Raw genomic sequence first — 25,410 nt, forward strand, 5'->3', positions numbered from 1 at the left:
TGCTGGAAATATCTTTCCCTCCCTATCTCTTCCCCATGCTGCCTGATGTAACTCCTGCCTCACCTCCTTCAGGGGGTCCTCCCTGATTGCCCAAGCTAGGTTAGGGGCCAGGGCTCCATACTTGTTAGACTTACTCAGGCCTGAGACATGAATTATTCCATACTGTCTTATAAGCATCGCCTATATATGTCTCCACCCCTACTAGCCTGGGACCTTGTAGAATAAAAGGAGACAACCTCCATCTATAGATTTCTAACTCCTAATGCACTGCCTGGCTTATAATTAGATTCGGTTTGTAGGTGCCGAATTAATTTGTAAGATATCAGAAGGAAGCTGTGTGATTCAGAGCCATAGTTTCAGATCTATTTAAGGATTTATTTCATAAGGTATGTTTGTTGTACTTGGGCCAGTCCTCTTTCTTTTGATTTCTTTATTTTAGAAAGTAATTTTCGTGTGTTAACTTGGCCGTTTGCATTGGATTTCATCCTGACCCTTTACCATGTCTAATGCCTGCAAGTGAAAAATTGTCCTCTATGAGGTCATAGATGAGAATGGCCAACTAGTCTGGAGGCTGTTTTGAGGTTAGGAAGAAAGGAATTTTTGAAACCAAGTTTTTGCTTTGTCTTTCCTGTGGACTTTGCTAGCATTCTCTAAGGCTCAGATTTCCAAGCTATTACATATTAGTCTACCTTCGAGATTTGATCGTTCTGGCTAGAAGGGCGGAATGGAGGAGTGAGACCCAGTTCTCTGAAGGTTGATCCTTTGTTCTCTGGCCCTCCCAGGGCTCTTGTATTGGTTTCTGATTGGTGCGAGTCACAGAAGAATATAGCATTTAGAAAGAAGTGATAAATGCCACCGCCAAGTTGAATTGCAGTATGAATAGTACTACTTATTATTGTGGCTTTTAGAGATAAAAACAGCCTTTTTTATTCTCAACAATGTTTAAAACGTTAGCCTGGATTGCTGCTGCTATCAGGTACCTCATCTTCCTTATTCCCGAGGGCCCCCTCATTCTGTCACCGATTGTGTACTCAAGGACAGAAAAAAAAATAAATGTTCCAGTCAATTCAAGTAAACCCAGATAACTCAGGCAAAGCACGCACCATGCTGCACATGAGTGCCTTCATTCTCCTGCCAAGCCGTGCTATTAATGCCGCAGACTGAGAGTTGTCAGTAGTCACAACAATGGCCAAAATACATTGAGTAAACTATGTTCCAGGCACTGTTCTTCTCACTTCATTTGCATGATAGTCTTATGAGTTACACAATATCAACATTCCAATTTATGAGGGAACTGAGGCACACGAAGGTGAAGTGATTTGACCAGCTTGCCCAGCTTGAGATCACGTCGTCCATTCTACAGCCCTTGTTCTTAACCCTTACATCCGAACAAGGTCAGATATCTGGGGAATATCTGTCCACATCTCATTTAGAAGAAGACCTTCACTGTTCCCTTTCTGGCTCTGTGGAGGGTGCCATGTGGGGACAGGGGATGGTAGCCATGTGAAAGTGTGTAAAATTTCTCTGTAGACTTATGAAGTATGGGAGTTTTTGTTGTTGTTGTTGTTTTAAAGATATGTCTACTTTAGGATTTAGACTGGGTGAATTCTAAACCTCATTTCTTTCAAAGCCAAAGTGATGTTTCATCAAACATGAGGCTCACAGAAATCTTTTCAGCTGTTTCACTCCCCTTCTTGTGTTTGGCTCTGAACCCTTTGGGCTTGCCGTAGTGGCATTATAACAATAAATCCTGAAAGGGATTTGCGTTCAACTATGCCGAGTGTAAATCCTTAGCATTCTTGCACATAGTTGAAAAGAAAGGAACTCATTTCTGTAGGTTCCTTAGGATTTAGAGTTCAGTAGATCTGCTTGTGATCCCTAGTTTTACAAAGTGTCAGGCACAAAGCCATCTTGCAGTAAGCACAGGATCTTTAGGACCTTTCTTCTTTACCAGTGATTTTGACTCTTCTAAACAAGGTGTATTGTGAGGCTCCAGTAAGAATTTTACTATTACCCATGAGCTGTCACTCAAACCTCTTTAGTATTTTTCACCATTAGTCATCTTAAGACACAGAGTATTTTTCCATGAGTACATCTGCCACTTTTATCTAGAAAAATGCCTTGGGCTTTACTAGAACCTGCCTTATGCCACATCCATTCATTCATGTATTAAACAACAATAGCAATGGAAATTAGTGAGCCACTGCCCTGGCCTCAGTCTGCTCATAGTCTAGTATAAGCAGACAGCTGTGTACACAAAGAAATCACAGATACACTGATAGGATCTGGACGGTATCTGGGAGTGGGCTGTCAGGAGGGAGGTTCTGCTGGTTCCCCCTGGCCAGATTACCTGCAAGGATGGAAATATGTGGTCAGGGGAAGCTCCTGATGAAAGAGTTGAGTCTTCAGGATGTAGTCTGTGTTCCCCAGTGATTGCTGGGAGATGGAGTGTTTTGTAGAAAGAATATCCTAAGCAGAAGGAGCAGCATGAGCAAATGATCAGTGGTATGGATGAGCAAGACACATTCAAGACTAAGGAAAAAGACTGTACACCTGTGCCAAACACTTCCACAGGTCCTGGATTTAATGGCTCTCATTACTGAGTACTGGTACCGTCATATGCATTTGAATTCCCACAGAATCTTGTAAGGTAAGTGATATTATTCCAGATTCTTCAGATAACAGAAATTGAGATTCTTAGAGATCAAGGCATTTGCCCAAGGGCATGCAAGTGAGAGCTAAGCCTCTCAGTCTGAGGACAATAACTACGATAATAAAAACAGTAAGCTGTTCGTATAGTACTGGACATGCTCTGACCTGCACTGTCCAGTACAGTATCCACTGGCCACATGTGGCTATTTAAGCAAAGTTGAATGAGATAGAAGTGTCAGTCCCTCAGTTGTGCGATCCACATTTCAGGTTCTCAGGTGCCGCATGGGTCTGGTGACTACTGTGTCAGACCTTGCTGATATAGAACATTACCATCATCTCAGAGCATTCTCTCTATTGGACAGCACTTTACATATATTAACGCATCTAACCGTTGTGACAGTTCTAGAGGAGGATACCATTATTCAAATAGTACAGATGTAGATACTGAAACATAAAGATAAGATATGTGATTAAGGTCCCACAACGAACAAGTCAATGTCTTTAAGCACAACGCTATGATGCCAACCCCATATATTCTATTCTAAGTAACATGAATGAGTATTAGTCAAAAGAATAGAGTTCGGTGTTTTCTTGTGTATAGACTGGTGGTTGGACCTCTGCAGAGTAACTGTCTTCGATACGGTTCTTAACCCTTCCAGGAGCTGACTGTTGTTGGTGTAGACCTTGCAAAGGTGAGCCGGTGGTCTCCAGGGAGCCTCCTCCTCAGGGGACCCTATCAGCCTCATAGTAGAACATCTAAGCTTAGTAGAACAACTAATTGGATGGAATTATCAATCAGTGCATTCCTCCACATGGCCGATTACATAAAGATAATATAGTTTTAGGTAATGTTCAAAACCCTCATTCTTTTTCTCTTCAGAAAAGGTATCTGAGGCTGTTATCTCAAGAGAATTTTTTTCAAGTGCCAACACATCTGTAGCAGACTTTTTTATTTTCAAACACGGTGGGGGGAAACTGCAGACCAGGAGGCTGAAAATCCTAGTTTGAACCTATCTGTGCTTCTAAGTAGCTAAATGAACTTGACTGAGTTACTTCACGTCTCTGAAATTCAGTTTCTTTGACTCTGACCTGGAAAGAAAATCACACATATCACAGGATTTTCTAAGAGCTAAATGAAGGGTACAGTGTTTGAGGATGCTTTGCAAGCTATAAAGTACTTTATATAGCTATAAAGTATGAGATAATTATAACACAAATGCTAGAACTCGAGATGATTTTCTTCCATATAATCCTTTAAAGTTTTCAAAGCAGTGTGGCTTCATAAATTACAGGATAACTTATTCTTAATCATAACATTTGCAAAGTTTCTTTTTTCTTTTACATAAATATAGTCGATATTCAAAAAAGTAGATAGAAGGAAGGATGGATGGTTGATGATGGGGAGAGGACGGGAGGCAGCACATAAGGAGAGTTGTATGTGAAGTTTTCTTTTTTTTTCTGATTTTGTTTTAAAACCTATTCCTTGATAAGCACTGTGTTTTGTGTATGTGGATAGGGTAGGGATCATTAAATAAGAAGCTTTGTCTTGCTTCATTGACTCTGTAAGCTTGTTTTTCTGATGAATGTGTTGTTTTTTTTTTTTTTTTCATTCAACAAAAATTTATTGAGCAACTACCGTCAGCTGAGCATTGTGCAAGTTTCAGGAAAAAATATGATCAAATGTCTCACTTTTTTGTGTGTGTACCTATTTCTTCAGCTGCTAATTTTGCCCTTTAAACTTTCTGCAGAATGCTGAGTAAACTGACATTTTACTGTCATATGGAGGGCCCCTGCCGTGTTGAGGGCTGGGCTTGTCCAAATCTCATCTCGTGAATTTTTTCCTGATGAACATGTGCAGCCTGTGATTCCTCCATGGATTGTGCAATGTATTTATTCAGAAAGGAGAAAGTTCCTCCTGCCCTCTGCTCCTTTCCCTGCCTTGAGCCTCTTTGCTCAGGGAAGGCCCCTCTAAGCTCTCTGCAGCCCAAGGAACAATGAGATGCTTCAGCTTCATCAGCTCTCGGATTTCTGCGGCCTCACAGCAGGCATCAGCCGTGCACTGCTGGGGAGTGGGGTGGGCATGAAGCAGGGTTAGAAGGCCGCTCCTGCGACAGCTTAGACATGACCTGCCTCTCACCCCTGTTAAACAAGCCTGAGCTGAGGTGATCGATGTCTTAGAACTCGAGGGTGTAGGATTGAGGGGGGCATGTTTCTGTCTTCCTGTTTCCAGGAAAGGAGATACCTTACTTGGTTTTTTGAAGAAGCACCATGTGTATTGTGTGTGGAACATAGCTGAGAAAGGATCTCCAGTCATGGTCCATGTCTCCACATCCATGGTGGTTGTGAAGAAACAGTTCAGACTTTGCTTTGTTTTGCCAGAATTGGGGCTAAAACTCAGATTTTCTAAGTCTGAACCCACGGCTCTTACCAATGTTCTGTGGTGTGCCGACACTTACACATGTATTTCCTTTATCTGAGACAATATGACATCAAAAGTTGAAGGCGTGTAGAAAGAACATGGGCTTTGGAATCAAACCGGACAGGGTCAAATCCTGACATTCCTTCTTCTGCCTGCATCCTGTTCCTTGGGCATGTGAGCTGAATACTCTGATACTTTCCTTCTGCATCTGTTGAAGAGGAGAAAGAATAGGGATGCCGTGGGAATTAAATGAGATACTATTTAAAGAGCTTAGCACAGTACTCAGCCTGTCCTAGATGTCTGTTATGTTTGCTAGAAAAGAAGAAAGAATACAGCTGTCTCTTGAGAGAGAATTCAGGTGATGGTGATGCAGATGGTTGTGCTAGTGGTGAGGGTCACTGTGGTGATGGTGATGGACACATAGCTACCATGGATCAAACTTTCATTTTTCAAATCTCCTCAGTATCCGAGCCACCATATGAGACTGCTGTTGTCTTCATTTTATGGCTGGTCTTGCTATCTCCAGATTCCACTCTTCTCCCTTTATAATGCCCTGGTTCTCAGATTCCAAGCCTAGATTTATCAACGATGAATCTACTGGAGAAGAAACAAGGAAGTATTCACTACAGACTTCTTTTTCTTTTCCCCACTTTCCTATTTGAAACCCTGTACTTTATATATGTGGAGTCAATAAACATGGGTCATCATCGGAAATCCTCTGGACTTATTAGTAACCCTGCAGACAAGCAGTGGCTATCCCTTCTTCTATCAGAGATCACAGGATTAGTATCTTCAAGACCCCAGTATTTTGAGATCTGCAGATAAGTAAATAAATATCAGCCACCTGGTTATTGGGTTTTTACTTTGGAGAACAACCTAAGAACCAAGAGTTTGGAATCAGGCTGCCTGGATGTGAATCCCAGCCCTGCTTCTTGTGAGCTGCGTGAACTTGGTTAAGTTACCCCTCATTTGTAAGCTTCAGTTTCCTCTTGTCCAAAATGAGGATGATAACAGTACCAGCCACATTCAGTGCTTATAAGAATAAAATGAGACAGGTACAGAGTGAGCACGTGCAAAACCAGCTCAATTAATACTGGCTCATTATCTAGAGTTTCTTCCTGTGCAAAAGCCTTTGTGCCCTGAATGGGGAGCTGTATCACTCAGGGTCTACCTAGAAAAAATGTAAACTGCGCTAAGTATTTACAAAATGGAATTTGGGGCACCAGGGTAGCTCAGTCGGTTAAGTATCTGTCTTGGGCTCAGGTCATGATCTCAGGGTGCTGGGATCTAGCCCCACACTGGGCTCCCTGCTCGGTGGGGAGCTTGCTTTTCCCTCTCCTGCTCCCCCTGCTTGTGCGTTCTTTCTCTCTCTCTCTTTCTCTCTCTCTCCCTCTCAAATAAATAAAATCTTAAAAAAAAAAAAACAGGAAATTTAGTACACAAAATTGGTGACCTAAATAGTGAAACACCGAGATGGGCTATATCGTGTGAAGTAAGCCAGAGACCAGGAAAATGGAAGCTGCCACTACCCCTGGGCTGGAGAGACAAAGGAAGGAGAAGGTTACCAGAGTCCAAGGGTGTCAGCTGATGTCACACCCATTGCAGCAAGGGCAGAGCTGAAATGCAGGAGAAGGAGACATACTCTGGCTCTCTACTTCCTGCGGCCTTCAGATCTCCCCGCCGACGTTGCCCAGTGCGGAGTCTGGGAGCTGCAGTCTGCAGGATCGCACAGTACTGAGCAGAGCGGGGGACTTGAGGAAAGCCAGTAGGCCCGGGACTCTTAGAGGCTCAGTCTCGGACCTCACACTGCAGTGATAATCACCACAGAAAGTTTGAAAGAGTCTTACCCCCCTGCTGCTGGCCCTCTGAACCAATGGCTGACGTTTTCAACTTGCTGTGCTTGGGAAGGTAGAATTTGGAAAAAGCCTTGGAAAAACCTAGAAAGTTATTGGAATGTAAGAGCCCGTCAGTGGCCCTCTAGATCCTGCTTTCTGGAAAGGCCTGCTCGCTGAGCAGCCAGTGCTGTCAAATCTAGGGATTTGTGGCCTGAGGAGGCACCCACACACCACCCCTGGCCGATTCCTACAGAACACAGTGTTGACCCACCTCCTGGGGAAACCTCCCTGAACCCCTACCGGTTGAGCTCAGCCACTCCTGCCTCAGCTGCCCCTGCTTCCATCCTATCCTGCCCCCCCCCCCCGCATTAAGGTGCTCCTTGCGGGTTCTTTCCCTCCCACCAGACTGGGAGCACCCCAAGGATGGGGAGCTGTCTTCCTTTACCTTTGCATCCCCACATGTTGGGACTTCTGCCTCCTGCTCTGCACTAGCATCTATGTAGGGGCTGGGCTGCTAAGCACGTGGATGAGAAAGTGCCAACTTCCAGAAGCTTCTATCATAGAAGAAGAGGCAGGCAGTGTAGGGTTTTTAAAACTGCCAGTGTCCTGTGTGCTAGGGAAGGTCAGGGATGTGTTTGGATACTGAACAGGGAGACTCCTGTCTTTCCTGGAGGACCAGGGGAGCTGCCTGAGGAAGGAACATTTGTGTGAGGCATAAACAGAAGTTAGCCTGGCAGAGAGGTTGGGGAATGGCATTTCAGGTGGAGGGAAGAACAAGTGCAAAAGTCTTAAAGTAGGAAAGAGAACAGAGAGGGGGGTGAGGCTGGCATCACGTGGAGCTGGAGAGGTCAGCGGGAGCCGAGTCCCTGCCCTGCCCTCCTGCCTGTGCTGTCGTGAGGAAGGTTGGCATGTTTGCAGCTCCCACTTCACAACGCCTGCCATATAGTTCTGTGCACAGAAGATGCTTGTTGGACACTCGAATAAGCGAAAGACAGTTCTAGACTCTAGTCTTTTTAGCTCCATCATCTTGTTTATAACTCCATTTATCCAGCAAGTACCAACAAATACAGTCTTGTGGGGACGAAGCGTGTGCTTATACCATTTATGGGAAAGTCTCCATTATCTCACATTCCTTTAACAGGAACTCACTGTCAGTCACCCTGTCCTTTACACCAAGAGTTCTGTGACAAGTAGTCGTAAGAATGGAGACCTAGAGATGCCAAAAAGATTCAATCACCACACAGTTGAGTTACCTTCTTTGAGATTGAGATGTGATGTGTTAAACTAGATCCCATTCAGCATTGCTCTTCGCTAGCCATGTGACCTTCATCGGGTCACTTGATCCATGCCTCAGTGTCTCCACCGATGTGTGTGGCATTAATAATACAGGCTCGACGGGGTTAATATAAAATGAGATCGTACATGTAAATATTCAGCATAGTGCCTGGTATTTCCTGAGCACAAAATCACTGATAGCTGCTGCTTTTATTATTCTAATTATGGTTACCTTTAGGACTACAGTGGTTAGATACTGTACATTGACCGGATTACACAAAGACTGGATGTGTTTCCTAGTTTCCTCATGGCAGGCACGTATGTTCTGTTGGTTTCCATTTGAGACTGGCCTACACAGGAAGACTTTCTTAATGTTTGGCTGTAGAAAGGAGTGTTGTATGCTTGTTCTTAGCTTTCTTTTCTTATTATTTATTTTATTTATTATTTTTTTAAGAGGGTTTTGTTTTGCTTTGCTTTCTCACAGGAGTGATTGGAGCAGATGTGAGAGGGCACGGCCTCGCCTGTGAGGGACAGCCAGTGACGTCACGGCTGGCTATCATCTGTGGAACATCTTCTTGTCACATGGGGGTGAGTCTGCAGGCCGAGGGCAGGGCCACCACCCGGGAGCGGGGCGGGGCAGCCCAAGAGGGGATGTGCGCTTCTTCCCTTCCTTCTGCTCCTCTAGCCAGAAGCCCAGCCCTTCTCCCAAAAGCTGTGCTTCGATTTGCTGGATCTTTCTTTTTCTAGGGGCCAAATTCTAAAGAGTGTGAAAGGTTTGAGTCTGTCTTTGACATCAGCCTGGCCAGAGAGCCCAGGCATGAGGGGTGAAATTGGATCCAAGGATGGTAACGCTGGGCTCCCAGGCCAGTCTGTCCCTAATGGGTTGCTGAGTCTTCTCTGCAGAGGGGTGTCTGTTTTCCTTGGCCACTGAGCTCTCTCCCAATCAATATAAATCCATCTCCCTGGGAGCGCCCTGATGATCTATAGAATTAGGCTGCATATCATGACTTCAAAAGAACACTGATAAGCGATTTTCACTTTGTTAATTTTTCTCCATGAATTAATGGGAAGGCGTTTTCCAAGATTGCAGTTAAAATTTAGTGCCTGCCCTAAAATTTATATCTTCTTTAAATGCATGAGTCTGAAAGCATTCCATTTCGATAAGTACCCATTTCTACCATATTTTTATTTAAAAGTCATTACTCTGTTAAACTTAGATGGACGACTCCTTGGATTTTTCCCAGATGAGTAAAATAGAGGGAGAGAGGGGGAGGAAGGAGGAGGACGAAGGTGGGTGGGGGAGGAGCGGGAAGGTGGGGCGAGGATTAGAGTGGACACAGTCCAGGGAAGAATCTCTGCAGCCGTGGAGGGAACCATGTGCCGTGTCAAACTGTGTTGACTAACAGTAGGGACAGTGAGCCTCTTTTATTTTTTTACCATTAAATATTTTGGTTGAGTAAATAGTGATACAGTTAATGACTTACTGACCCCCTCTTCTTGTGTCTGGAGCCATGCTAAACCTTGGGGACATAAGGGTGACATATGACCTCCCATCGATGAGCCATAATTAGAGCTCACATTCCAGTATGAGACCCCAGAATGTCAATTCCGATTGAACCTGTGGTCCTGAGCTTCTGCTATGTGCCAGACACTGTGCACAGTTCAGTTGCCTTCTTTGAGATTGAGATGTGATGAGTTGAACTAGAGCCCATTCAGCTGTGCTCTTCACTAGCCATGTGACCTTCGCCGGGTCACTTGATCCATGCCTCAGTTTCTCCGCTGAGGTATGTGGCATTAATAATACAGACTTGACAGGGTTAATATAAAATGAAATTGTACACGTAAATATTCCACATAGTGCCTGGTATTTCCTGAGCATATTTCCGTTTCATGGAGATGGTAGAGCCATCCTCATTGCTTTCCAATTTTACCTCCTCTGCTGACTGAGTATGGGCCCCCTGGCAAGGCACTCACCCCCTCTGGGCCTCAGATCCCCTCTCTGCAAAATGTGGAGAGTTCTAGTCCATGGCTCCTGGTGCTCTGAGCGTGAAATGAGGCTATGTGATGTGTTTCACATAAAGGGAGCACTTCACAGTGTTTCTCTCTTGATGACTAGTACTGGTGCTGTCAGGCAGAAAGGAGACAGTGACTGACTCTGCCTGGGAAGGGTTCAGGGTTAGGGACACCTACCGAGGGAACATTTATGTTAGAGTCCAAGGTCATAGAGTTCCTTGATCCTCCCCTTCTCCGCCACCCCCAAACAAAACAAAACAAAACAAAACAAAACTTTCCCTTTTATTTGTTTCCGTGGACAAGGTCTTAAGTGGAGTTTCTTTAACTGAGTTCTAAAATCCCCCAGCTGTCACTGAAGGCAGAGATCTGCAGTGGCGTCCGGCCGCTCAAGCAGGAGGTGCCAGTGGGGGTAGCCAGCTCTTATCTCCCTTGACACGAGTCTACACTGGTTAGCTTGTCTTAACTGAACACTGGCTGAAACCTATTTAAATCACCCCCATTTTCAAAGGGACACATCTAATCTGGTTTCTCCTGTGAAATCTGAATTTCAGGCATTTTTACTACACTCAATTCAGGTTTCAGAGCAGAAGCAAATCCAAATGAATGTGAGGGACTCTGTCATGTGACCGCGTCTCATTCTTCTTGTCTCATAATGGGGATGGTATTGCCTTCTTCTACAGGATCCATTTTGCAAATTAGGCAACTAATAAGGCAGGGAAATGTCTAGAAATTTTCTCTCGGTCACACGCTGAGCCCTCAGACCTAGCTCCGTCTCATTCCCAAACTCATTCTGTTCAGTGCCTCGCTGTGTTGTACATGATTGTAATGTCCCTGAAGTGGTGACAGCCTGGACATCAGAGCTATCTAGACATGGGTTGAAACCCTGCTCATGTGCTTTTTGTGCTCGTGACCTGAGAGGTGTGCTAGTTCTCCAAATCTCATGTTCTTCCTCTATCCCATCATGGGTGGCACTGCCAGTCTCAGGTGCTACTGGTTAACGTGAATGGTTGCATGTACATATCTAGCACACAGCAGACACTCAGATATGGTAGAGATTCTTAGTACGCTTTCCTAGTGATATATAAGGCTCACACGAAGCAACTGTTTGGGCTTTAACGAGTTTGATGGGCAGCTGCAGTTGGTTGCAATGAATTAGGGCCATAAAATGCCAGTTTATTATGGTTGTGTTGTGCTGGAAATAAAGTCCCCACCCCCACTCCGCTTTGTACTTGGGAGTGGGAAGGGACCTTCTGGGCCAACGGGATTAATCATCAGCTTTAATGTTATGTGGTGAGGGCGAGACTGTGGTCATGCTGGCATCAGAAAGTGCCTTTGATCTTGCTCAGGTGCCGGGCGCCCAGTGAGCCAGCAACAATAACACCTTTGTGAGGTCTAGAGAAGTGCAGGTCTAAGGAAACACTCCCAGGGAAACTCAAGGACCCCCTTTGTTGTGGTTCTGGCAAATAAAACCACCAACTGTCAGGAAAAATTCACCAAACAGAACACAGGGACCAGAAGGGGCTCTGAGCTTTTCAAAAAGTGGTGTTCAACCTGGTCTGAAGCATTCTATTTCTTCCTGTCTGTGCACTGCTTATGTTTCTGATTCAGTAAGTTGATTGAGTCAGAATTCCCAGGAACATTCTGTGCTTGATCCAGGTTGCCTCTTTCTAGATATGAATGAATGAATGAATGGATGAATGGATGTCCAAGTAAGCAAATGTTAACAAAAACTTAGAAGTTCCTTACCTTCTTGTCCCTATTACTTTCAGGAATCTAGAAAGAACCTTGAGGTTGAACATAAGACTTTCTAATCAGGCCTTTGATATCTTGGAAGATACAAGTGTAGGCAATACCTTTATCTTCCTTTAGATGGTTTAATTAAAAAGGAAAAAAAATTACTTGTTCTTTTTTTAACTCCTTGAAAGCAGAGCTGCTTGTTCAGGGTTAATTACTACCAAGTCACCAAGAACCCAGATAATTCACAGCAGGGGTTAGCCAGAGGTTGGAAAGTCACAGGGTCAGATGGTGCTGATCCTTGCCATTGCTCCAACACCCCTCTCCTGGGGTCACAAGTTGGATTGTAACTTGGCAACCTGTCTTGCGGTTAGTGTGTCAGATGGGGAGAGGACCCTGGGAAGTACTGAAGAGATAAGATGTAAACAGAATAGTAGTTAAGGGCTGGGAGTTACATCTGCATCTTAAATCACTCAGAACTGAAGGTTGTGCAAGGTCTTAGACGAATGTGGGGATGGTAGTTCTCTGCCAATCTCAAAGACGTAGGCTCCTGAGCTGCCCCACCACTTACTGCATTTAGGTAAGATGCTCTCTGTCTTCTGCTCCCTCAGTCTTCTCATCTGTTGAATGCGGGCAATAGTATTTACCCATAAAGTTATTTTGAGGATTAAATGGGGTGATCCTTGTAAACAGCTTGGGACTATACCTAGCACAAAAGACCAAATACAATGGTGTTATTAAAAATGATGCATGAAGGGGCACCTGGGTGGCTCAGTGGTTGAGCGTCTACCTTCGGCTCAGGTCATGATCTCTGGGTCCTGGGATCGAGTCCTGCATCGGGCTCCCCATGGGGAGCCTGCTTCTCCCTCTGCCTATGTCTCTGCCTCTCTCTGTGTGTCTCTCATGAATAAATCAATAAAATATTTTTTAAAAAAAATGATTCATGAAGGCCAAGATGATCTATGTGGTAATGGATTTGAATTAGGGGCATCAGAATGAACTCACATTTAGCTTCATCTAAATTATAGGCGGATTCATATGCAAGTGTTTACAGATATCTGTAGTTTAGGGAACATACATATATTTCCTAGTTCTGACAGTTGAGAAGATCTCAAGCTAGGATAAACCAGCAGCTAGTTGTTTCAGGCATACCTGGTTCCCAGATTTTGGTTCTTAATATATTTTTCTAATAAAAAGACCAAGGACTCCTTGGAGAAATAGTTGATTCTAGGACTGGAAAAGGAAATGGACGAGTTAAACCTGGAGCATCTTGTAGTACTAGAAAATGAGGAAATCCTAAAAAAAAAAAAAAAAAAAAGGGTCAGGAACCAATGGAGGGCATTCCCAGTGACCAAGACTGGAATATTGTGAGCAGCAAAATAAAATGGGATTGGATGATAAACTAAAGAATGACACAAATATCTTGTTTCCATAGTGATATACATAAATGTCTAAATTAATAAGGCAAATCTCTCCTGCAGAAGTTCAAATAATTTATGTAGATACTTCCCCATCAATGAGGTAGAGCATAACTACCCACTCCTTAAGTGTAATCTGCATGTAGTGACTTTCCTTCAAAGTGCACAGTATGAAAAAGTTGCGGGGGCGGGGGGAGTATATTTTTACAGTGGAGAAGTCTGACAAATGCTGCCTTCTCCAGGTGGTGAAGGTCAACATCAAAGGTGATAAGCCGTGTTGATAAAATGTACTGTTGATATGATTTAATGGGAATGGTACTTTATCATGCTTCCCCAAACCCGTAACAACAGTCTGATCCTAAGAGAAAAATCAGCAAATCCAAACTGAGGGCATTTCTATCAAATACCTGACCGGTACTCCTCAAAACTGGGAAGGCCATCAAAAAACAGGGGAAGCCTAAAGAACCATCACCTCCAAGACAGGCCTAAACAGATGTGACAACCAAATGTAATGTGGGGTCCTGGATGGGGTCCTTGAGCAGAAAAAGGACATTAGATGAAAACTTAGTAAATTTGAATAAAGTATGGCTTTTAGTAATAATATATCAATATTACTCTTTAATTGTGATATTTATACTTCCTGTGGGATGATAAAGGTAAGGGAATCTGGGCGTGAGGTATATGGGGAACCTATATTATTTTCATAAGTCTTCTGTAATCTAAAACTATTCTAAAATTATAAGTTTATTTTTAAATCATTCATTAAATCATTCACTCATGACGAAAGCATTGCCTTATACTTGCCTGGCTAAGTGCTAAGGGTATTAAGATCAATATGATGAAAGTGGCATGCCTGCCTTCATTGAGAAAGACCGACAAGAAGGAGACACCTGCAGCACAGATGAGAATTGCTATGGTAAATGCACGACTGGAGTGTGGTGGAAATAGGGAGGAGGGCCCACCCAAAGTCTTGAGTAGACAAGGAAGCTTTCCTACAGGATGTGACATTTCCCTGATCCCACCAGGATACTTCTTGCCAGCCCAGTTTCAGGCCACATGCCTTGTCTTTTCTCTTCTTCGTTTTGCTTTTCTCTATGGGTCCACAGCACCATGCAGGTGACTTCCTCTGTGGTCTGGATGGGACATGGTTATGGACAGTCCCATCGGGAGGGCACCTTAGGTGAGGAGAACAGCCGTGTGCCTTGAACAGATGTTAGCAGGTGTCACAGCTAAAAAGAGAGTAGGCAGGTAGGACCAGTTTCTCTATTTTGGTCGCTTTAGCAGGTGGCATCGGCGGAGGTCATTGAGAAAGGTGGACAGGGAAGTGAGTCCATATGGTACAAATAGGACCACTGTTATACCTACCAGTGAAAGAATTAGGGTTCTGTACATGAAGTGCCTTGCTCCCTCTTCACTCACCAGCATTCTCAGGAGGCTCTCTATATGGAGGCTGGCCCAGGGTTTAGCGAGCAGTAAGAGATCATATACTCGGGAAGCTCAGGTTAGTGCTTCTCCTGGCATTTGAGGCCAGGGAAGGTCCACACTGTGCTGCAGAGAGGACATTTAACCTTGCTGGCCCAGCCTCGGTCATTATGAGGAGACAGACAATAAATAGTATTTAGCTGCTACTATCTATCAGGCACCTACAGTGGTAGGTGCTACATCCTTTATGTCATGTAGTCAACCATTCTGTGAGATAGCCACCATTACTGTCTTCATTTCCCAAGTGAGAAGACTGAGGCGAACAGTAGTTAAGTGGGTCCTGCTATGTTCGAGCCCTCTAGGGACTGACCCCAGAGTCCTTGCTCTTCCCTTTCAGTTTAACAGCTCCTTGCACAGCTCCAGAGGAGAGGGAGAATATGCTCAATGAGAATATGGGCAGATGTGGGCGCTGACCTCTCACCAAAGAAAAGATTTGAACAACAAGCATCTGAGAAGATGCTCCCCATCATTAGTCATTAGGAAAATGCAAACCCAAACCACAGCGACATACATACTTACTGGAATGGCCAACCTCGGGGTGTCGATGTGGGGACTGGAACTTACCTGCTGCTGCTGGGACCATGAAAGGGCATACCCACCTTGGAAAAGAGTTTAGCAGTTTCTTACAGAGTCACCACACATCAGCCATTCTACTCAAGAAAGCCTATGTCTGTTCAAAAACCTGTGCAGGGATGCTCGCAGCTGCTTTATTTGTGTTAGTCCCCCACTGGAAACAGGCCAAATGTCTATCAACAGTGACTAGATGAACATGCTGTTGGTATGTCCATTATAATGGAATACTACTAAACGATAAAAGGGAATGAGCCATTCATATAACATACAGCATGGATTGATCTCAAAATAAGTATGCGGATAGAAGCCAAACACAAAGAAATACAGATAATTCCATTTTTAAAAAAATGTTAAGAAATGCAGAATAACGTGTAATGACAGAAAGCAGATCAGTGGTTCCCTGTACCAGGAGAGCAGACGCAGTGGCAGCCAGGAGGATAGGTAGAAAACAGATGGCATAAAGAAAATTTGGGATTGATGGATATGTCTACCTTGATTATGGTACTGCCTTCACTGGTGTATGCTGTGTCAAAACGTATCAAATCAGATGCTTTCAATATATGCAGCTTATCGAATGTTAATTATACCTCAATGAAGCTTATTTAAAAAACAGGAAAGAAGGGCAGCCCGGGTGGCTCAGTGGTTTAGCACTGCCCTCGGCCCAGGTCATAATCCTGGAGACCCAGGATCGAGTCCCACATCGGGCTCCCTGCATGGAGCCCGCTTCTCCCTCTGCCTGTGTCTCTGCCTCTCTCTCTCTCTCTCTCCTGTGTGTGTCTCTCTCATGAATAAATAAATGAAATAAAAAAAAAAACAGGAAAGAAGACCAGAAAAAAACAAAAACAGTAGTATCTGCAATCCCTTATGTGCTTACTATCGTTCAGGCACTATTCTAAATATATCTATAGAAATTATTTCATTATCATTTTAAAAATCAGACAATAAATGTTGGTTTTTACTTATTTCCTTCCAACCCGACTTAATTCTCAAGTTACTCTGACATGGTTTATTATCCTATTCCATCACCCCTAGCATAGACCAGTAGTTATTGTTATTTGTGTTTTACTGGTACCAACTTGTATCTCAGATGAAGCGGACTTGTTTTGTGGGTCCATGTCTCCTGTGCCACCAGTCGGCCCATCCTGTCCAGTTTGGAGCTAGGGCTTGGTAGATGTGTAGTGGGTGTGTGGTTGGATGGCTTTCCACCCACTTGCCCCACCATTCAGAAGTGTGCAAGTGCTTGGATTTTCCAGAGAGTCTTCTCCTTCCTGATCCAGTGGTGTCACCTTTCATAATGTCTCTGCTCAGTGGGGCCTGACTGATGGGAAGAAGACCCCCATGTGTGAGCTGTTGGCAGTCTGTTGCAGCCCACTTTCCCAAGGATATCTGGGTGTTGATTGGCCTCTCTGGGAAGTAAGATTTTCATCGAACAGTATTACTTAGTGAGTCTTGGGAGACACAAACCAGACATACTTGCTTTCTCTGCTTTCGTCCATCATGACAGTCCTCCAGAACTTTCCATTCCCTTGCTCTGTCCACCCTCCCCACTACCTTGTGCCCTTAGGAGGAGAACTAACCTCCCCCACCCCCACCCCACCAGCCAGTCCTCCCTCCAGCAGTTCAAGACACACTTTGGCTCAGCGACTTTCTCTAGCCTGATGTCTGTTCTCTTGGGAAAAGAGAACTGAGAAGCCCTAGGCTCTGGACTCTCACCAGAGAAATACCACCCATCAGACTGTGCCATGTTGTTAGAGCCATGTTCTTTGGGTGATGGCTGTGGTACACCTCTGCAGTTTCCTAACATCATGGAGGAGGACGTTCCCCTAAAGCATTGTGGCCCAGGCCTGGGGCACTATTTCCCTTAGCCCCATGTGTTAGAGGAGCAAAGGATGCTCCACGTGAGTACTTCTAAGGGGAATGCAAATTTAAACCACCAGGAGTCCACCACAGCCTTTAGATTGGCTGAAGTTGTGGCAAGGATGTGGGGACATGAAATGACACAACAATTTTGGACAAGAGTTTAGCATATTCTTACAGTCACACCTACTCTGACCCAGCCATTCCGCTCCTATAAAATCTGGTCAGGGCTGTCTGGTCCCACGTTTCTGGAAGATCACCAGGAACAACACAAGGTCAGGTGACACAAGGCCAGAGAGGTCAGAAACAAAAGCTTCTGTGGGAATATGTCAACTGGCCTAAGCCTGGCTTTCCACAAAGACAGCAGCTTGCCTGGAGGAATGGTCAAAGAAGCAGAGGAAAAAAATAAAATTAGCAGCAGTAAGAGTAATAACTAATGTGCACTACATGCTTATTGTGGGGTAAGAAATTCAAATATATGATCAGATTTCCCTAACAACCTTATGTAGTTATCAGAATTATCCTCCCATTTTACAGGAATGGAGTCAGAAAGACAATATACTTGTTACATAGCCAGTAAGTCCTAGAGATCCGTTTCCAGCTCAGCTGTTGGACTCCAGAGCTGATATCCTCAAATCTTAGCAGAACAAGGAGACTTAGGCAAGCTAACTGTGCACACGTGTGTTTTGTGGGAACGGGGGTGAGGTCATTACAAGGTAGACCTTTCCCAAAGCCTGATGAGAAGTGCAAAGTTAGGCTTGGATCAAAGCTAGACCACAGTGCTCTTGTTTTTGCTTCTTCCCGGGCTTTCAAATCATTGCCTTTCAAGAGGCCACCAGTCTAACGATAACAATAAAAATAAACAGCATCACTTGTCACCATCATCCCCGGGGAGGAGAGTATTCCCTGCTGCTCTGTGGTCAAGTACTTGAATAGCCAATTTGAAGACATGCGGCCAACCTCCCAACTCATGAAGATGTTTTTATATTTGTTTGGAAGAGCATGAAATGAAAACCACATTGATTTTTTCCCCCTTTTCCTATTTATCACTCATCTGCTGTGTGGTAACTCTGGTAGTGTGGCTGCTGAGGGCAACCTAGCAGTTACTGGAATGTTTGTGCTTTTTCAGAGGCTCAGTGTGCATGGAAAAAGATGCTAAAGAAGCCTTCATAGAGCCTTCTCCAAGGACTGAGTAGTGTGCCAAGGACCACGACATGCACCCATTCACTTAGTTCTACATCCATTTTAGTTCAGGAGTTTTAGTAGTTTTGCCTTGTTGATTTTCTCTCTTCTTTCTTTCTTTCTTTCTTTCTTTCTTTCTTTCTTTCTTTCTTTCTTTTCATTCCCTTCTCCCATTCCCCTTGTCTGCTTCAAGGGCTTCTTTTTTCATATGTTAATTACATTTTCATTTATTTTGTCCCCTAGGCCATGGTAAATTAGGGGTAGTTTCTCTTCTTTCACTTCCTTATTCATTTTTTGTATATTTTTTTATTGGGGTTTGATTTGCCAACATATAGCATAACACCTAGTGCTCATCCTGTCAGGTGTCCCCCTCAGTGCCTGTCACCCAGTTATCCCAACCCCACCCACCCACCTCCCTTTCCACCACCCCTTGTTCATTTCCCAGAGTTAGGAGTCTCTCATGTTCTGTCACCCTCACTGATATTTCCCACTCATTTTCTCTCCTTTCCCCTTTATTCCCTTTCACTATTTTTTATATTCCCCAAATGAATGAGACCATATAATGTTTGTCCTTCTCCAATTGACTTACTTCACTCAGCATAATCCCCTCCAGTTCCATCCACATTGAAGCAAATGGTGGGTATTCATCATTTCTAATGGCTGAGTAATATTCCATTGTATACATAGACCACATCTTCTTTATCCATTCATCCCTTGATGGACACCGAGGCTCCTTCCACATTTTGGCTATTGTGCACGTTGCCACTATAAACATTAGGGTGCAGGTGTCCTGGCATTTCACTGCATCTGTATCTTTGGGGTAAATCCCCAGCAGTGCAATTGGTGGGTCGTAGGGTAGGGTCATAGGGTCTGTTTTTAACTCTTTGAGGAAGCTCCACACGGTTCCAGAGTGGCTGTTCACTTAAACAGTGTGAGAGCATAAGGAACAATAATGTTAAAGGAACCAAAGATGCCAGAAGAACCCATGAGAATTTATTGAACAGTCAGGACTGTAGGATTGAGACTGAAAGTCTCTTTCTAGTGAATAGCCAGTGGCTTCCTACTGCCAATAGAAGAAAAAATGTTCAAAAGGGAAAGCTAAATGAACATTTGACCATGTTGTTAAAGATTTAGAATAATCAATTTAAAAAAGATAGGAGTCTTGAATCCAGAGGAGATGAAAGTTACTACAATGCTATCATGTATTTTTTTAAACTGTTTGGTTTTTTAAAAGATTTTAGTTATTTATTTGTTCAGGAAAGACACACAAAGAGAGAGACATAGGCAGAGGGAGAAGCAGGCTCCATGCAGGGAGCCCAAGGTGGGACTCGATCTCAGGACCCCGTGATCATGACCTGAGCCAAAGGCAGATGCTCAATCACTGAGCCACCCAGGTGGCCTTAAAAAAAAACAAAAAACAAACAAACAAAAAAACACTTGTTTTAATGAAAGATCATTCACATATTATAAAATTCACCCCTGCCATACCAGCAAGTAGCCTTTATTACTCAGGGAGGGAACAGAGGGATATTTCAAAACAGTAGGTTTCCATTTACTTGCACTTAACACAGTTCCTTACACCTGGTTTGGAACCAGTACATGTCGGATTGATAGATGGACAGAGGGACAGGGACAGGCAGAAACATGGTAGGCAGCTAATATACAGTAGACCCGATATACATCAAAGTTCATTGAAGACCAGATCATGCCATTCCAGTTAAATTTACTTTTTTTTTTTTTTTTTAAGGACTTGCAGGTTATTCTAAGGAAGAAAGAACCAGCATGTGAACTACCTAATGTTCAATAAGGCTTAGGTTTTTTCTCTGATCAACAGACTCCTCCCACCTGACACAGCATTATTGGTCAATCTAGTCACAAAATTCCACCCACTTGAGAACTGAGCTTTTCAGTGAATTATAGCTTGAAACAGTCCAAAAGCAAAAACATAGAACTGAAAAGTATCCCCTACATCCAACTGCCAAATTTATGTGTGGGTTTTTTTAACCGTTGGTTTTGGCCTTGTGTGGAGCTAGGAAAAGACTGGGCCTTGGTTCTGTAGGTCAAGGGGACATTTAACTGGAAGATGCTACTTGGCATAGACCAGACATGGAGCCTCCCTGACTCGGGCAGCTATCATCTCCATGCATGTTAAAATTTACTGAAACTTCCTTGGGTTTCCATGTAACTCCTAGCTGAGAGACTTACTATGATCTTGGAATACAGGGCTAGGGTTCCCTGGAATTAGGGAAATGGCCTGTGAAAAAGAAGAGAGAACCTAAGAGAACTTGGCCAGTTTTATTAATATGTGTTTTCATTTTTCTGTGGTGTGCAACACTAATTTACATGGATTTGACTACTCTGATAGACCCACAGTGAAGACTCCTCAATACTAAGTCTGATGGCCTCATAGTCTTGATTAAAATCTCTCAGTGTATCTCCTGAATCCCAGAATCCTATCAGGGCATGGGAGAGCTCATGTGATCTGGGGCTTAGTTTTATCCCTCTATACCTCACTTTTCATCTATAGTCCACCAGGTACATTCACATACTCTTATCTGAATTCCATGGGGCCTAAAATGTTTAAGAATAGAGAATACCCAGACTTAAAAGTTAATATTGGGTATATGCAGTGTATTACGTGACACTGATGGACAGGTCTGGAGCAGCACCCCTGGTAAAACACGTGAGTATGTCTACAATAAAACTTGTGACTATTCACACCAAGTAGGTTAAATAGATTCTAAATAGTTTGATCAGTTCACATCAGATTTTACCATGAAATGAATCAGGGAAGAACTTAGTGTTTTTTTTTTTTAAGATTTTATTTATTTATTCATGAGAGACAGAGAGAGAGAGACAGAGACACAGGCAGAGGGAGAAGCAGGCTCCTGCAGAGAAGCTGATGTGGGACTCAATCCCAGGACCTCAGGACCATGACCCAAGGCAAAGGTAGACGCTCAACCCCTGAGCCACCCAGGTGCCCCTATGAAATGCTTTAAATGCAGTACCAGCTTCTATTTACTCTTCTGGAAAAAGGTCCGTGTGCATTTACATGTCCAGCCTTTGAGCATATGTTTTCTCTGCCACAGTGGCTGCATCTCCCTTCTGCGTGGTGAGAATGGTCATCACCAGAATCATCACCATTGTTATAACTCCTATTTCTTGAGCATTTTCTGTATTATTTCATACTCCCAGTAAACTCTGCAGTGGTTCTCATAGAGTTATGATCCCCAGTGTTCAGAAGAGTAAACTGAGGCTTGGAAAGGTCACAGAGCAAGATGTGGAGCTGAGGTGGCACCGAAGCACATGGACCTCAGAGCCTGTTCTCAGTCACTGTGCCATCCCTGGTGTGTGTCTTCTCCAAAGTTCCAGCTCAGGTGTCTCCATGAGGCTTTTTTCTTCCTCTGCCACATTTAGTTAACCGAGCCCCTGCGGGCCTCCCTAGCTCTTCGTCACAGCTCCAGCCCATCACTTGTTATTCTCCGTGTCTTCCCCATAAGCGTGAGCTCCTTGAGCAGTTGAGGAAAAGTCTACTTGATGCTCTGCCTCTAGGGCACAGGGTAGGTGCTCCACACATAGTTTATAATTGGGTTTACCTCCATAGATGTGCTAACAGCAAATAATTTCTACTCTCTGTGAAATAGATAGGAAACACCAAACCCCCAGTTTAAGGATGTAAAATTTGGATCTGAAAAAGAGAAAGAAATATTCAGAAAGGAAAAGGCTAGTCAGGTTCATGTGTAAAGAAGAAGAATGTATGAGGGACAGCATTTCAAAAATGACCAAGGAATATGTTTATACTTAAAAATGATGTAGGTCAAGGGGACATTTAGCTGAAAGGATTTATTATATATGGGCCATGTGCTGAGTTCTTCACCAGTCTGTATCTAGCATGTCTAGTCCTCACTGTTGTGATATGTAAGATTGATTTAAGAAAGAGAAAGGAGTAGTAGCCATGCCTTAGATCCTAATAAAAGGCAATACTAATATATTTAGATTAAGCAAAAAGTAAATGTCATTAGAAGATAATAACATGAAACGGCCCACAAGAGTACATTTCTCCATTTAACAGATGATGCACTGAGGTTAAAGAGATTGGAGAGCTAGGACCTATTAGGGGAAGTGACGTCTGGCTGGACTCCTGACTTTTGTATCCATTTCCTGAAAATGTTAACATAATATCATATTATGTTATATTGCTAGCATACCCAGGACTGGCTCCAGCTTTAAGCTCTGCTTTCAGAAAAATCTGGGGGAACCTAAAACCTGGAAAGGAGCACATAATACACAGTTAACAATGTTTAGGAGAAACTGGGTCCCCCCCTTTTTGGCATTTTTAATTTTTTATTCAAAAATGATTTCAGGGGCACCTCCGTGGCTTAGTGGGGTTAAGCATCTGGCTTCAGCTTGGGTCATGATCTCAGGGTCCTGAGTTCAAGCCCCACATCAGGCTCCCTGCTCAGTGGAGAGTCTGCTTTTCCCTCTGCCCCTTCCCCTGCTCCTGCTTTCTCTCTTTCTTGCTCTCTCTCTCTCTCTCTCTCTCTCTCTCTCTCTCTCTCTCTCATAAATAAATAAATAAATAAATAAATAAATAAATAAATAAATAAATAAATAAAATCTTTAAAAAAGCAGTATCAGACTTCGAGAAAAGTTGCAAAAATAGAACAAAGAATTCTGTATACCCTTCAGGTAGATTCTCCTAATATTTTGCCTAAGCACTGTACCCATATTTTGTATGTGTGTATAAATTCTTTTTTTCTGAATCATTTGAGAGTATGTTGCAGATATGATGCTCATTTACTCCTAAGTGCTTCCGTATGTATTTTATAAAAACAAGGATATTCTCTTATACAGCCATAATACAATTATCCCATCAGGAAATAAACACCAATACAATTCTATTATTTAATCTGTGGACCTTATTCAAATTACATCACCTGACCACAAAATGTCCTTCACAGTAAAAGGAAAGAAAATGTTTGTCAGAGTTTGGGATAGTTAGAAGGTGGAGTGACTCTGACTGTTTAAGAGAAACCTTAGGGGTTGGCTTTATTTTCTTGTTGAGGTTTTTGTGATGATAAAATGACTCTTTCTTGATGTTTTGGAGTTTAGGTGCCTGTGGAATCTGATACTTGTAATAACAGTGAGGCCCTCAGAGCAGGTGCTGTTATCTTTTATAAAATGAGCCTTCAAGAAGGTAAGTGATTTGTCCAATGTCCCACAGCTAGCAAATGATAGGACCAAGCCTTCTCCCCTGCATCTTTAGTCGATTCATCTTTATGTACTCAAATTGAAGGCTCAGAAAGCTGGGGAAAATCTCTTCCTTGCAGGAAGGACTCCTGATTCTGTCACTAGTCTCCATTGTGATTGGAAATTCTCTGATTTTTTTTTTAAAAAAAAAAAGCTCTGATCTGTAAGCCATTAGATTACAGTTAATGTGCATGCAGTGGATCTGAAGAACTCCCTAAAAATGCAGCTCCCCCGGTTCCCCTCCCACAGGGTCTGATGGTGTAGGTCTGCCTGGAAAGAAGTATATCCGTACTTTTGCATGTGCCCAAGGGAGGACTTGCAGAGAAACTTCTTTCAGCTTCTCCAGAGTAGCCATTACAGTATCTTTCTGGCTTCTCAGAACATCTTGTACATAGGACTCTAAATTCATACTTGACAAAGGTAAAAGTGAAGTGAATGAATGTAAAATGATGGAAATCAAGTTGGACAGTCAGTCCTTGTAAGTTTAGGACACATTAGGAGGTTCCTTCAATCTTCTTCCTTCCTTTCTTTCTTTTTTTTTTTTTTTAAGACTTTACTTATTTATTTATTTGAGAGAGAGAGAGCAAGACAGAGAGCATGAACTGGGGGAGAGGCAGAGGGAGGAGAGACAAGACTCAGGGCTTAATCTCAGGACCCTGGGATCATGACCTGAGTCGAAAGCAGATGCTTAACCCCACTGAACCACCCCCGTGCCCCAATCCCCTTCCTTTCACATAAGGTCTCTCTGGGTGAGTGTAAGTGCAGACGGCGTGGGAAGTCAGGACTTGGATACAGTACCTGATTGAATCTTCCAACAATTAGAAATGGGAGAGTTCTTATTTTCTCATGAAAAGCAGAATCAAGTGAAATAGAGACTCCATTTGCAGCTCTGTGAAGACAAACACAGACACCGAAGCACAGACACACCAGGATGCAACAGGAAACCACAAAAGCCTAAGATCTTTCAGTGTAAATAGGAAGTCAGAGTTTACTTTTGAACCCACAGCGCCAAACGGAAGCAGAGTGTCTAAGCCAGTTCTCTAACCAGTCCTTCCTGGATCCCTGGCACAGATGAAAGATGATGCCACCTGGGTGAAAGCATTTTAAAATGTTTGTGCTGATCAGGGCTTGGAGCAAGCTCCTTTGTTTGTGCTGGTGAATAATTTGGGACACAGGTGCAGCTTGGACTTGAAAGCATTAATTGGTCTCCCTGGTTTTCCCTGCAGTGATATCTGAGACCCCAGTCTTCCTCTACAAAGTAATATTTTCTTTTTTAAGATTTTATTTATTCATGAGAGACAGAGAGAGAGAGAGAAGTAGAGACACAGGCAGAGGGAGAAGCAGGCTCCATGCAGGGAGCCTGATGTGGGACTTGATCCTGGGTCTCCAAGATTATGCCCTGGGCTGAAGGCAGCGCTAAACCGCTGAACCACCCGGGCAGCCCCCTACAAAGTAATCATAATCCACATACATTCATAAGGCATTTGCCATGGACAGTCAGCTTTCATATATCCCATCTGTGGACCTTTGGGGTCCAGGTGCATGGTAGTAGAACACTGCTGGATACTTAATATGTACTCCATGTTTGTTGGATTGGCATCTGTAATCTCATTTGATTACTACCATTACACTGCAAACTAATAAGTAGGAAACCAATGATCATCGTTATTTTGAGATAAGGAAAATAGAATGTGGTAGAAAAGACATGAGTTGGGGTACC

General features: G+C 43.4%; 1 protein-coding gene across 8 annotated transcripts in view; it reads left to right on the plus strand.

The window, feature by feature from the left end:
- The window catches only part of FGGY (FGGY carbohydrate kinase domain containing), a 416,661-nt gene that overhangs the window by 231,344 nt on the left and 159,907 nt on the right, over positions 1 to 25,410 (plus strand). For all 8 annotated transcript variants that reach the window (XM_055306622.1, XM_055306628.1, XM_055306623.1 and 5 more), the window contains one exon: positions 8,666 to 8,769. In XM_055306622.1, the coding sequence (XP_055162597.1) occupies positions 8,666 to 8,769 (104 nt within the window). The remainder of the gene's footprint in view (positions 1 to 8,665; positions 8,770 to 25,410) is intronic.

This window comes from Nyctereutes procyonoides, unplaced genomic scaffold, assembly GCF_905146905.1.
Source record: "Nyctereutes procyonoides isolate TBG_1078 unplaced genomic scaffold, NYPRO_anot_genome, whole genome shotgun sequence".
NCBI classification, from domain to species: domain Eukaryota; kingdom Metazoa; phylum Chordata; class Mammalia; order Carnivora; family Canidae; genus Nyctereutes; species Nyctereutes procyonoides.